Source organism: Denticeps clupeoides, chromosome 2 (assembly GCF_900700375.1).
Source record: "Denticeps clupeoides chromosome 2, fDenClu1.1, whole genome shotgun sequence".
Classification (NCBI taxonomy): Eukaryota; Metazoa; Chordata; class Actinopteri; order Clupeiformes; family Denticipitidae; genus Denticeps; species Denticeps clupeoides.
Genome location: NC_041708.1, coordinates 16,069,379 through 16,080,817, shown reverse-complemented (window position 1 = coordinate 16,080,817; position 11,439 = coordinate 16,069,379). Strand labels below are relative to the sequence as shown.

The 11,439-nt window shown below is 43.2% G+C and overlaps 1 protein-coding gene across 3 annotated transcripts; it reads left to right on the top strand.

The window, feature by feature from the left end:
- The first annotated feature begins 32 nt into the window (after nt 1–32).
- Nucleotides 33–11,328, top strand: eif4enif1 (eukaryotic translation initiation factor 4E nuclear import factor 1). Of its 3 annotated transcripts, none has more exons than XM_028960419.1 (19): nt 33–148; nt 861–1,007; nt 1,118–1,191; nt 1,272–1,396; nt 1,952–2,223; nt 2,411–2,609; nt 2,762–2,922; nt 3,529–3,667; nt 4,340–4,516; nt 4,871–5,118; nt 5,460–5,531; nt 5,657–5,831; nt 6,629–6,714; nt 6,800–6,933; nt 8,704–8,779; nt 9,038–9,158; nt 9,567–9,917; nt 10,103–10,273; nt 10,391–11,328. In XM_028960419.1, the coding sequence occupies exons 2-19, from the start codon at nt 906–908 to the stop codon at nt 10,564–10,566; spliced, it is 2,859 nt and encodes a 952-aa protein (XP_028816252.1). In that variant the 5' UTR covers nt 33–148; nt 861–905; the 3' UTR covers nt 10,567–11,328. The 3 variants fall into 3 exon arrangements, with proteins under 3 accessions (XP_028816252.1, XP_028816260.1, XP_028816244.1); XM_028960427.1 differs by having other exon boundaries at nt 51–274; nt 5,463–5,531; XM_028960411.1 differs by having other exon boundaries at nt 51–274.
- Nucleotides 11,329–11,439: the final 111 nt, after the last annotated feature.

The following is an 11,439-nucleotide window of genomic DNA, read 5'->3' as shown; positions in this document are numbered from 1 at the left end:
TAATTGAATGCATTTTGAATAGGCACATCGGACGTCTATATAACCCCGGAGAGGGCCTTCTGCCAGCAGCAGTGAGTGATCCGACGAAAATCGCCGCTGTGTGACTGGCAAAGAGACGAAAACGGAGCGCGTAGTCAGCTAACACTAGGTATTCGGATTTCACTGGGACTTCCTTGGGGTTTTCAAACGCTCAGAAGCAAGAACCGAAATATTCATTCCATCGCCGCTCAGCCGGTTCCGCGTCTCGTTCAATGTAACTTAGAGAAGCAGCGCGGTAAGTGCTGATGCTAACCGGCTAACGTTAGCGGGACTCCGATATCAAGGCTGTCTTCGGCTCATTTTTTAAAGGCGTTTCTGAAACCAGCTCTTTTTGAACAGTGTGGCGACTCCTAATGCCTTATCGAGACGTAAAGAAAACCTCGGTGGCCCCTGCTTGACCGAGGCGCTCTTTCCCGGCTACTGCTAGCATATGGGCTGCTAGTTACCAGGTGTTTTTATTTTAACAGGTTGTTACCCGCTACTTCTGCTAGTGTGGCGGTCGGCGAATTCGTTCTTTTGGTGGTGTATCGCAGTCTACGCACTCAGCCAGTGCAGTGAGTTTAATTTATATTTAGATCTATACACTATAGACGTGCTGTGTTACATTAATCGCGTCCCTACGGCTCGTCTATAGTCTTTCGGGTATGCTAGTAAACACGCTGGTGATTGGATGGTACGCCGATTAGCTTCACGATAAATTGCTACTGAACTGTTGACCTGCTTTTCGCGGTTGTGGGACTAATTCCTGCCCGACACCAGACTACCTATTTGTGAAATTTACAGATCTCAAAGTGAATTTCATGTTTTTGTTTATTTTTCAGGTTTCGATCTTATTTAGAAGCTAACTTTGCTCTCCTCAAGCAGTCATGGAGAAGGATGCCTGCATGGAGGAGCAGGAGAGTTGTGGATCTCCTCCTGAGGTGCTGAAGGAGCCAGTTACAGGACCATCTCCTTACAGATACACCAAGGTACTGACAGACTGCTCGTTTTCCCATTAGAATAGGTGTAATTTAAAGTGGACAAGGTGCGCATGTATCACATCTCAACCCATCTCTCGTGTCATGGCTTTGCTGAACAGGAGGAGCTTCTTCAAATTAAGGAATTACCATGTTCAAATGAAAGACCAGAGTGCCTGTTGGAGAAATATGACAGGTAATGCTTTTCAGAACACCTAATGTTATACAATCCACTAAAATGTATTAAATGGTTTCCATTTGTTTTCTTTGGTGCAGTGATGGTGTATGGGACCCTGAAAAGTGGCATGCCTCACTTTACCCCTCAGAGAGAGACTCCCCAGTGGAGAGTTACAGGAAAGATTATTCAGAAGACCGGGTTCCCCTGAAACGCAGAATTGCTGGTAAAGATATTAATTTCAAGTCATTTCAGTGGTAATGAATGGTCCGTTACACTGCTTTACAGGGATAATGGTACATAGAAGGCTTAACCAAATTGTATTGCCGTGTTCATTAAACAAATTTATTTAAATAGTTAATTGTCAATACTGTTACATACTACATTCTCCCAAGTCATTTTCAGCTTTATCACAATATCTAGATCACTTATTAAAACTGCAAACTGCACTCTGGGTTTTGCGCAAGTTCAATCAGTTGCACATTCTTTAATGAAGAAACACACATTCTTATCCACCACTGACCGTTGTGTTGGTGGCGTCAGTCCCCACTTATTTCAATGTATATTGTATTTACTGTTAATTCCCACTTCCTGGTCCCGGTCCTCCACTAATTCTCTGAATGAAAGTACATACAACTGCAGCCCTGCTTTAAAGGGATTTATGAGCATCCAACACCCTTTCACTACTCTGAAGTCCCTGAAAGTGATATCAGAGCACTTCTTATGATTGGTCATTAAGTGCATGCAGTTGGTGGTCTGACAATCTGTCCTTGACCCACAGATCCTAGGGAACGGCTAAAGGAGGATGATATTGAGGTGGTCCTGAGCCCCCAGCGGCGGAGTTTTGGTGGGGGCTGTCAAGGCAGTGCTGCACCTGCGGTCAACCGCCGACCTATCAGCCCCTTGGAGAACAAGGAGAATGAGAGCTTACGCCTAGTGGGCACCCGCCGCATTGGGAGTGGACGGATAATTGCAGCACGTGGTTTTGAGCGTGATATCAGGGTTGAGAAAGATCGAGAGCGTGATCGAGACTTCAAAGATAAAAGATTCAGGGTGTGTTCACTGGCTAAAAAAATGAGAAATTGTATAATATTCCTGATTGCCTGTTAAAAATATTTAGAACACAAGTAATCATTTGTCCTATCTTGTTTGATCTGTTAAGAGTGGGGAAAATGAAACATGTTTGGTTTCCTGCTATCTGGGATTTCACATTCCACATATTTGTTTTTGTGGCCGTCAGCGAGATTTTGGGGATAAAAGAGTGTTCAGCGAGAGGAGAAGGAATGATTCGTATGCAGAAGAGGAACCAGAGTGGTTTTCTGGGGGTCCCACCAGCCAGTCAGAGACCATAGAACTCATCGGATTTGATGACAAGATCCTTGAGGAGGACAGACGCAAAACTAAGCGTTTAAGAAAACGAACTGAATCGGTCAAAGAAGGCATGTATGAGCTTTTCAAATGTGATTTTGGGTATGGTCATTTAGATATTCTTAAACCAGAACTACAGCTATCGATGCTGTGGTGACGTTGCTTCTTTTGAGTGCTTGTTTGCCTTGGAAGGGTGTTTAGGTTCATGTTTGTGCCCCTACAGTGGAGTGTAATGGGGGCCTGTTGGAGGAGGCTGAAGGAATGCCAGAATCAGGTGCTGACCAGGAAGTCCCACATACAGAGGTTCTTCCAGACCAGAACGCAGGAGATTTTGACTTCAATGAGTTCTTTAACCTGGAGAAGACCATGCCAGGCCTGGCCTCAGTAAGTCCTGGGGAGCACTGCATGCATTGTGGGTAATGTGGTTCACGGTGCACTAGTGGAAAGCAGTTTGTGGTGTATCCATTCTTGAGGGTCTTTCAGCCTACCTCTCAATCTAAAGGAATGATCTTCAGTTATGTGTTATTTGAAACAAGGCCTTCAGGAAGGGGGAAGGCTGAAAGCCTCACACTTCTCTTATGAGCACATTCTTGAGTGAAATGGGATGAGTGCTGTGGATTGATCTGTTCCATTGTGTGCTTGTTTGTACAAATTTATGCCCATCCTGGTGTTATTGCTGTTGTACTGACTGGAGTTGATCAGTACTTTGGCATTGGCTGTGTAGATTCTTTGGCCCCTTGAAAATTTCACCTAGATTTGCTTGTCTGTGGACACACAGCAGCACTATTTTAGTGTTACTTTAATTTTACCATGGTCCACCACATGCCAAAACAAACTGCCAAATAAAGCCCCAGCTCTTCAGAGTATCAGGCGGCTGGTGCTTTATCCCACGTAAGTGTCCCCCTGCTCACTCTAATTTTGGGACTTGTCTTTTCTTCCTGCTTGGGATGTCCTGCTTCTTACCAGCTTTTTTTTTTTTTCTTCTTGCAGATGATTGAGGACGTGTTGGGAGAAGGGCCTGGGTCGACTAGTCGTTTCAGCCGCTGGTTCTCCACTAACCACAGTCCTTCTGGCTCCCGTTCCAGCAGCCTGCGCTCCACACCCCATGAAGAGCTTGAGAAGCTTGCAGGTATGAAAAATATTCTTTGATACGAAATGACTGGCTCCTAGTCCTAAGAAACATCTTTAGAAATATTGTTTACTCTACATTGTCTGAATGTTGTATAGCAGCTTTTTGTTTTGATTTTCACCCACAACAGTCCAAGTGCAGGGTCAAGTTGGTTGCCTTATGTTGCATACGTCAGGGGGCAAGATGTTGCTCATATGGCTGATTACTTATAACTTATGCAGTAGGATGCAGGCTAAAGATTGCATTGACCAAATTGTTTCTCCACAAATTATGCATTCATATGAGCCACTGTTCCAGATCATTGTAAAGATATCAGAGTGAATTTTATCCCCCAGCAGTATAGTCTGTTTTCAACAAATTCTTTACTCATACATTTTGGTTCACTTTATTTGGGGAAAAATGCTGTGGACAGTTTTAATTGTGGTTCATAGATAAACAAGGTAAAATTCATACTTCTAGTATATTTATGGTTTCAAGCTCACCTTGTTTCTTTACCTACCCCAGTGAAATTTTTTTTTTTTTTTTTTTTTTTTTTTTTTTTTTGTGTATGGATTTATTTGGTTTGAGTTTATGGGACTTGAGAAATTGACCCATATAACCCTGTATAGATATTCCCTTTCCAAAAATGGTCAACAAACAATATTTTACAAACTGCTGTCCCTTCTCCCATAGGGTTGGACCTTCACTGCAGCTCCCCTGGTCAGGGTCCTGTTTCATACTTTACACCAATCACTGCAGTAGAGCAGAAGGAGAAAGTAGACATCCTGGAGCTGCTCCATAAAGCTAAGATAGACCTGAAACCCCTTCTCTCCAGCCTGTCTGTCAACAAGGCACGCCTTAAAGAAAGTTGTGAGTGGCACTATTGCAAGCTTCTTTTTTTTTTTTTTGGGGATCAGAGGAGGTGTCTCTGTGACATGGGTTTTGAATAATTTAACCTAATGTAATAGGTTGTGCAGCTATCATATTTAAGAAAACATTTTCTATAGTAAATCTGAGGTCTCACACAATCTCAATGATTGCCCATTTAATTGAAAAACAGTGCTGATAATGCGTTAAATGCGTGACTATTTAAATAAAGGTATACATTATAAAAGAATGACTTCTGGGTGTGGGTAAGATGTTGCATGTTTGCCTGCTGCCAATAATTTTTTTTTTTTTTTATTGAATTAATTTTTCCTCCCTCCCCCCTCTCTCACTTCACAGCCAGCTCAGGGGTGGTGTTGTCCCTGGAAGAAGTGGAAGTGGGGCTGAAGGAACTGAAGGTTGAGTCTGTGCAGCAGCTTCCACCAACACGGGGTGGCTGTGGAACACCTTTTATGGCGGAGCAGCTGGAGCAAGCACTAACTGGTACCTCTGGCAGCTCAAGCTGCCCCCGTGATGGGGACATGTCTGCCTTCAATAAGTTTGTCAACAGCATGAAGGCAAGTGGCACTTTGCCCACCCAGCCCAATGTAAGTGTTCCACCTCCGTCTGACTGCATGCCCACCTACTCTGTGCATGGCATCCTACGCAGTACCCTCTGTATCTGCATGGGTTTGTAACTGCTTTGACCACTGCTGTGAGCTTCAGTGAATCCACTTTGTATGCTCCAATCAGCCCGTTCCCCTTAACTATATAAATTGTGTGTGTATCTATATATGTGATGGGCATAAATTTGTACTTTTTTTGCACTTCATTTCTTTTGGCATGTCTTTTTTTGTTAATGCAGTCATGGTTGACATTGTAATTACAAAAACTATTGTGGTTGTCTTTCTGTCCATTCATTTTTATTCAATCCTCATCTCTGTACAAGCAGGGTGACCCTGCTGTGATAAGTGTACCCGAGGCTCCGCTACCTGCAGTCCCACAGAGCAACATCTTCAGGGTGAGGCTAATTCTTTCCCGTGTGCTCTTGTGTTCAACCATTTTTTCAAATTACAATATAATTTGTTTTTATTATTTATTTATTTTAATAAATCCTCTCTCCCCTTCTCAATTTGGTTTGTGCAGGAACTGATCCAAGGTGCCCCACATGTAGGCTCCCAAAACCTTCTGGCAAGCCTTCTGGGTTCCACCGAATCCCACTCAGCCCAGGCTCCTCGACTTCTGCACCACAGAGGGCAATCACCTCCCCTCTTTTCTCAGAGACCACCGATGCAGGACTTCTACATGCAGTCAAATGCTGGTATGAGATGAGTCTGTTCAAACACTAGACTATGGCTGGGCGATACTACAGGGGGAGGAAAAATGAACACCGGTACGTTTTATTTTTATATGAATGTGAAGTGATTGGCAAGTGCTGCAGCATAGCACACTGCACACAAAATACCCTCTGCTTTTTAACTAATCACCCTTTAGTGAGCAGTGGGCATCCATGACCTCCACCCAGGGAGTTGTGTGCAATGAATTTTAATGAAAGGTATTTGGGCCAAAACAAAACGATAAATAAAAAAATCTAATTCCGCAGAAGTGAGAAATTAATGCGTGTTAAGCTACTAGAGCTGAAAAGTAAGGCCCAATCTGGCCCAAGCCCGACAGAGCAGAGAAGTAAAGCATTTCAACTAGCTGAACTATCACTATACTCTGATTCATCTCCTCATCCTGTGGTGATTTAAAACCTCCCAGCCTGACAAAAATTAAGATTGCTGGAATAGAAATACTTCCAGACAGTGCTTTTACCTTTTACATTTTCTAGCCAGCTTTGTGTCCCAAATGTAAACATTGGGTCCTTCAGGTAGTGGGGGGTGGCTGCCCTCTGCAGTGCCTGTTTAAATGGCTTTAATCTGCTAGCAAATTCAGTGTACTGGAATTTAAGTATTAAAGTATTAGTGGTACAGTGCTAATTGATATTGAACTCTATACTGATTTTAGTATAGGTAAACATGTGAATCATTTTGACAACCCTACTGTTTCTTTTAGCTTGTTTCCTCACATTGGCACAGACAACAAGACCGTTGCTTTATTTCTTATGTGATTCTTCAGGGTACCCTGTTGGCTCACAGTCTCTATTAGGAGATCGAATGCCCGACCTGCATCGTGCCCTCAGTCCTGTACATGGTCCCCAACAGGTCTGTGTTGTACCTGCTTAATATTATTCCCTCCTGGACTGATTTATTTGGCAGATCTGTGTCTGATTCTCATGCTTGTTTACAGATCAGGGGGATTCCAATGGGGCTGGATGCAGCTGACCTGGAAGCACTGGTTTATCAGCAGGACCTTGCCCTCCATGGACGGCACCCCTACCAGCATGGATACAACAAAGGTCACGATAAAACCTACCGGACCAGGTATCTTTTTTTTTTTTTTTTTTTTTTTCCTTTTCTTTCTCTCTCCCCTCCTCCCCCTCCTCTCCCCCAGTTGATCAGAGTATTAGCTTACAATATGGCAAGGTTAGTTTTACTAGCTAGTGATTAACACGTTTCTTCTGATTTAGGAAAGGACATAATTACAATACTACAATGTGCTATAGACTTCAGTGAAATATATGTAAAATAGCACATCCTCAGTTATTAATACACTTGTCAGTCCACCTCCTTGGAAAATTCAAGGTCTGACACATTTCCAAATTGTCCTTGCTGGTCTAAAGAATCCTGATAACTGAGTTGACAAACAGCAGTTCCCAATTAAATAACAGGTGAAAAAGAGCAGCTCTGTGCACTGAGCAAGTGATTGCAAAAACAAAAGAGCTCAGTGAGAACCTGCAGGGGCACACAACTCTCGAAATGTTGTGGAACGTGGTAGGAAGTCAAAAGTAACCCCTGCTCTGGCAAGTTTGGTGCTGCGAGAGGTGGTTAAAGAAGAATCCGGAGGTCACCACTAAGGCCATTCTGAAGAATCTGGGCAATGCTAGTTCTTAAATCTAAAGGTAGATGGCCCAATGGACACTGCATAATGCTAGATTCCACTGGTTCAGACAAAGCAGGACCCCACTTTTCCAAAGAAGGCACACGAATGCATGCTTGGCCTTTTTTTAAATAAAATTTATCGGGACAATACTTCTGGGCTTCCATTTTTGTGGTCTGATTGGGGGAGAGAACCCTCACTTGGCAAAGATTTCAACTAGGGCTGGGTGATCGATCACTAATTTCAGCTCAATGGTGATTGTTTTTCACTATCGATAAAATGGCAAAAATTAGCATGTTTTGTATGTTTTCTAAATGGAGACACAACTGCCAGATATCCCAGGTCTCCTGGAAGTCTCCCTGATTACCGCAGTTAATGCATAAAATATCTTAAACTAGAACAAACATGCAAACAAGCATGAGACATTAATATTTGTATCATCCGCTGTTCCAGTGAAAATCTGTGTGTTAGTGGTAATCTTATCGATGCATCACTATGAAGTTGTAGTACCGGTAGTGTATATGGCTGCCTGATCTGGGTTATGCACTGCATGGCATTGTGATTTGTGTGACCAATAGAATCAAGGTGGGCTAAGAGTTTGGTCTGCCCTTCGAAACACAAAGCGGGAAGGGTGCAAATGCTGTCCAGAGATTTCAACTCGCTGGTTCTGAAAGCTGCTTTAGTTTTGCTCCAATGAGTCAGTGTTCAGTCTGCTCACCTGACTCCTCAGATGTCTGAACCATGGGTTTTTTTCTGTCGTTTGTGGAGTATATAGCAAATCAAATTCTGTTCATTGTAGCAAATCAAATAGTCTGTGTGGTGGAACGAGACCTTAACTCTTGTATTTGAAATTAAGTGCAAGGCATTGATAATCGAATTGTTATACAAGTTAAGGTTTACACCTCTGACTCTTACAGCAATTAAATGCTTCTTATAATGGGAACAAATTACGTTTACACTGGCATTTTAGACTAATGTATGCCTTGCCATTGATTTTACTGAGTAGGGAATGAAATTTTATTTTAATTCTCCAAAATGTAACTGAAACTGGGAAATTCTCATTTCCTTTTGGGAGATACCTGTATAATTTCAAGTCAGAAAATAACTTCTTGGTTGGTTTTATTGAAGTCGCAGTTTGCCAGGGCTATGACATTGGGCTTAACTGTACACAGATGTTTTTGCCTTGAGCTTCAACACAAGTCTTTGTTTTGCAGACAGCCAAGGATGAACCGGTCTCCAGGTCCACAGCCTCCTGGCAGGACCTCCCCTAGCACTGGAGTAACTAGTATGGTGAGTCTGACACGTTTTTCCTCGTTGAATCACGTTTGCCTGATTGATCCTTGAAGCAATATTTACTGGGTAGATCTAGCATCACTTGTCATAAAAATGTTGGTTGCTAATTAACAAAGGTTTGCGTGTTTAGGTGTTTGCTTCAATAATACCATATTGAGAGCTGCGTACTGTATATTTGTTGTGACTTGGAAGTTGTTTGAAAAAATGGCTTTGCCAACTGATTTGTAGCATTTTTCTCTCCCTCTCTCTCCTCAGCTCTCTCCATCTTTCACACCTACATCAGTGATTCGCAAGATGTACGAGTCAAAGGAGAGGTCACGAGAAGAATCAGTCAGCCAGTCAGTGAACAAAGACGACACTGCAAACTCACAAGCAGGTAGGAATTTGCTCCTATCCAGCTACAGGACAAATTTTGTTTCTACCATAGCTCACAAATCCAAAGATGGTATCAAATTATAGGAAGCTGCTATGGCTATTTTTAAGTAGACCGACATGCAAGTGGCTCATAACTTTTTGTAAAGGGACAAATTAGATTAAGCACTTTAAGCACCTCAGTTTGATTTTGCCATTTATTTCCTATCATAGCTTTTGTCTTGACACCAGGGATCACAAACCCTGGTCCTGGAGAGCACTTGTCCTGCACTTTTTAAAAGAATAAAATAATTTAGCACATGGGAAGATCTAAGCTGTGCAGGACTACTGCTCTCTAGGATAAGAGTTTGTGACTCCTGCTCTACACCATGTGTTTTAACTATGATCATCTCCTGTGCATGTTCTCCCACAGATAGCACCTCTCCCAATTCCTGTCTAGATGGAGTGGAGGGTGAAGCACCTCAGCCTGGGGCTGCCAAGGCATGCTCCACCCCAGTCTCCTGTGCCCCTTCCCATCACTCCCGCCAAGCCAAGGACTGCGAGCAGACACGGCCTGGTGTCACGTCCTCCGGCCATCACAATCCAACCATGGGGTCACCTGGCTCGTCCTCCACCTACTCTTGTCCAATCTACCCAGTGCCACTAATGTCACATGTGCCCATGGTACGGCCATCCCCTCCCCAGCTCCACCCCAGCGTAGTACAGAGGATGCTTGCCCAGGGCATCCGGCCCCAGCAGCTTGGCCCCACATTACTACAAGCAGGTATTGCAGGTTCTTTCAGCATACTGATCACAACATGCATGTCCTAGTGTCATGCTGACTGTCAATCTGGTTTATATGGACACATGCTTTACTAGATTTCATTTTGACTCAGGAAATAATATTATATTTGCAGTGTAAAGTTTCTTCTGTAGTCAACACAGGTCCACTTTCTCTCCCTGCTTTAGGTGTGTATCCACCAACTGTAGACCTGTCACAGATCCAGGGTTTGCCTCCTGCCCTATTGGGTCAACCCCTGTATCCACTAAGCCCTTCTGGTCACCCCCTCCTGCCATCAAGGGCTGGGCCTCACGTCCAGCTGGCAGTCATGCATCAACAGCTCCAGCAGCAGAGGCCCAGTAAGTAGACTTCCTTACGATATGTTAAAAAAAAGAAGAAATTGGCTCAATTACAAATTGTAATCATTTATTATATTGTACAAAATATAGGTCTAATATCTTTCCCTCACTCTTCAGCTCTGCATCCGGCTCCCCAGGGTCACGGCCTGAACCGGACCAGTCAGTCACAGAGGACTGGGGGTAGCCCCCCTCTGGGCCTGGCCAAGTGGTTTGGCTCAGATGTTCTGCAGCAGCCCCTCCCTTCCATGCCATCAAAAGTCATTAGTGTGGATGAGCTGGAGTGCACACAATGAGATTTGAAGCTGTTTCAGATGAGGTGGCACCCAAGCCGACCTTACTTTCTGAAGGGTGAACATTTTACTTTTGAAGACCAACTGGCTTCAAAGTGCAGTCTGCAATCCTCAATCTTGATTGTGGTCCCTGTGCCACGCCCAACTCCACACCAGTTTAAGAAAGGGAGGGATTTTTTTTTTTTTTTTTTTTTTTGGGTAATCTAGTTATCTTCCTTTTTGGATTCTGTGGTTATGAAAAAACAAAGTAAATAATGTATAGGCCCAAATTGTACATACTGCTGAGAATTTTTTTTTTTTTTTTCACTTTTGGTTAGCCCTTCCCCTGCTACTTGCCCTATAAATGCTTATCTTGGATTGGGAAGACAAGATCATTTATGTTCCTGTCACTTTTCCAGCCTGGTCCTCCTCCTTCCCCAGTTTTCCTCCTCTTTTCTGGGATTAAGGGTATGGCTGCTGGGAGCTTTCTGGAAAGGAGAAGACATTCCTCTGTAATCACTGGTGTAAAGGTGGTGATCCTTGGATGAAACCTGGAACTTCCTTAGCAAGTACACTGGTGGTGCCTTTTTTTTTTTTTTTTTTCTCCCTTCCCCCCCCCTCACTCTTTACTACCCTACACCAGTTTCCTGTGTCCATAGAAACTGAACTGAATTGTTGCTTAATCACGTTTATTTGTTTTTAGGGTGGTAGGGGTTCAGTATATGGTAATGTGCTGTTAAGTGAAGGCACTAAGTCAATAAATAAATAAAGTTATTCACAAAAGTGTTTTGCTATTTTATTTTTTGGGTTGGGGGGGGGGGTTAATTGCAAATAAAAAAATATCGATTCAATGGAACACTAGCTGTAACACTTTTAAAGCCGTCACCGTTTTGGAAC

Excerpts from the sequence above, each read along its gene's own strand:
- eif4enif1 (XM_028960419.1), top strand. The coding sequence starts at position 906 with ATGGAGAAGGATGCCTGCATGGAGGAGCAGGAGAGTTGTGGATCTCCT. Across the intron at positions 6,934-8,703 it reads GATAAAACCTACCGGACCAG|ACAGCCAAGGATGAACCGGT; the intron begins GTATCTTTTTTT and ends TTTGTTTTGCAG. Across the intron at positions 8,780-9,037 it reads GCACTGGAGTAACTAGTATG|CTCTCTCCATCTTTCACACC; the intron begins GTGAGTCTGACA and ends CTCTCTCCTCAG.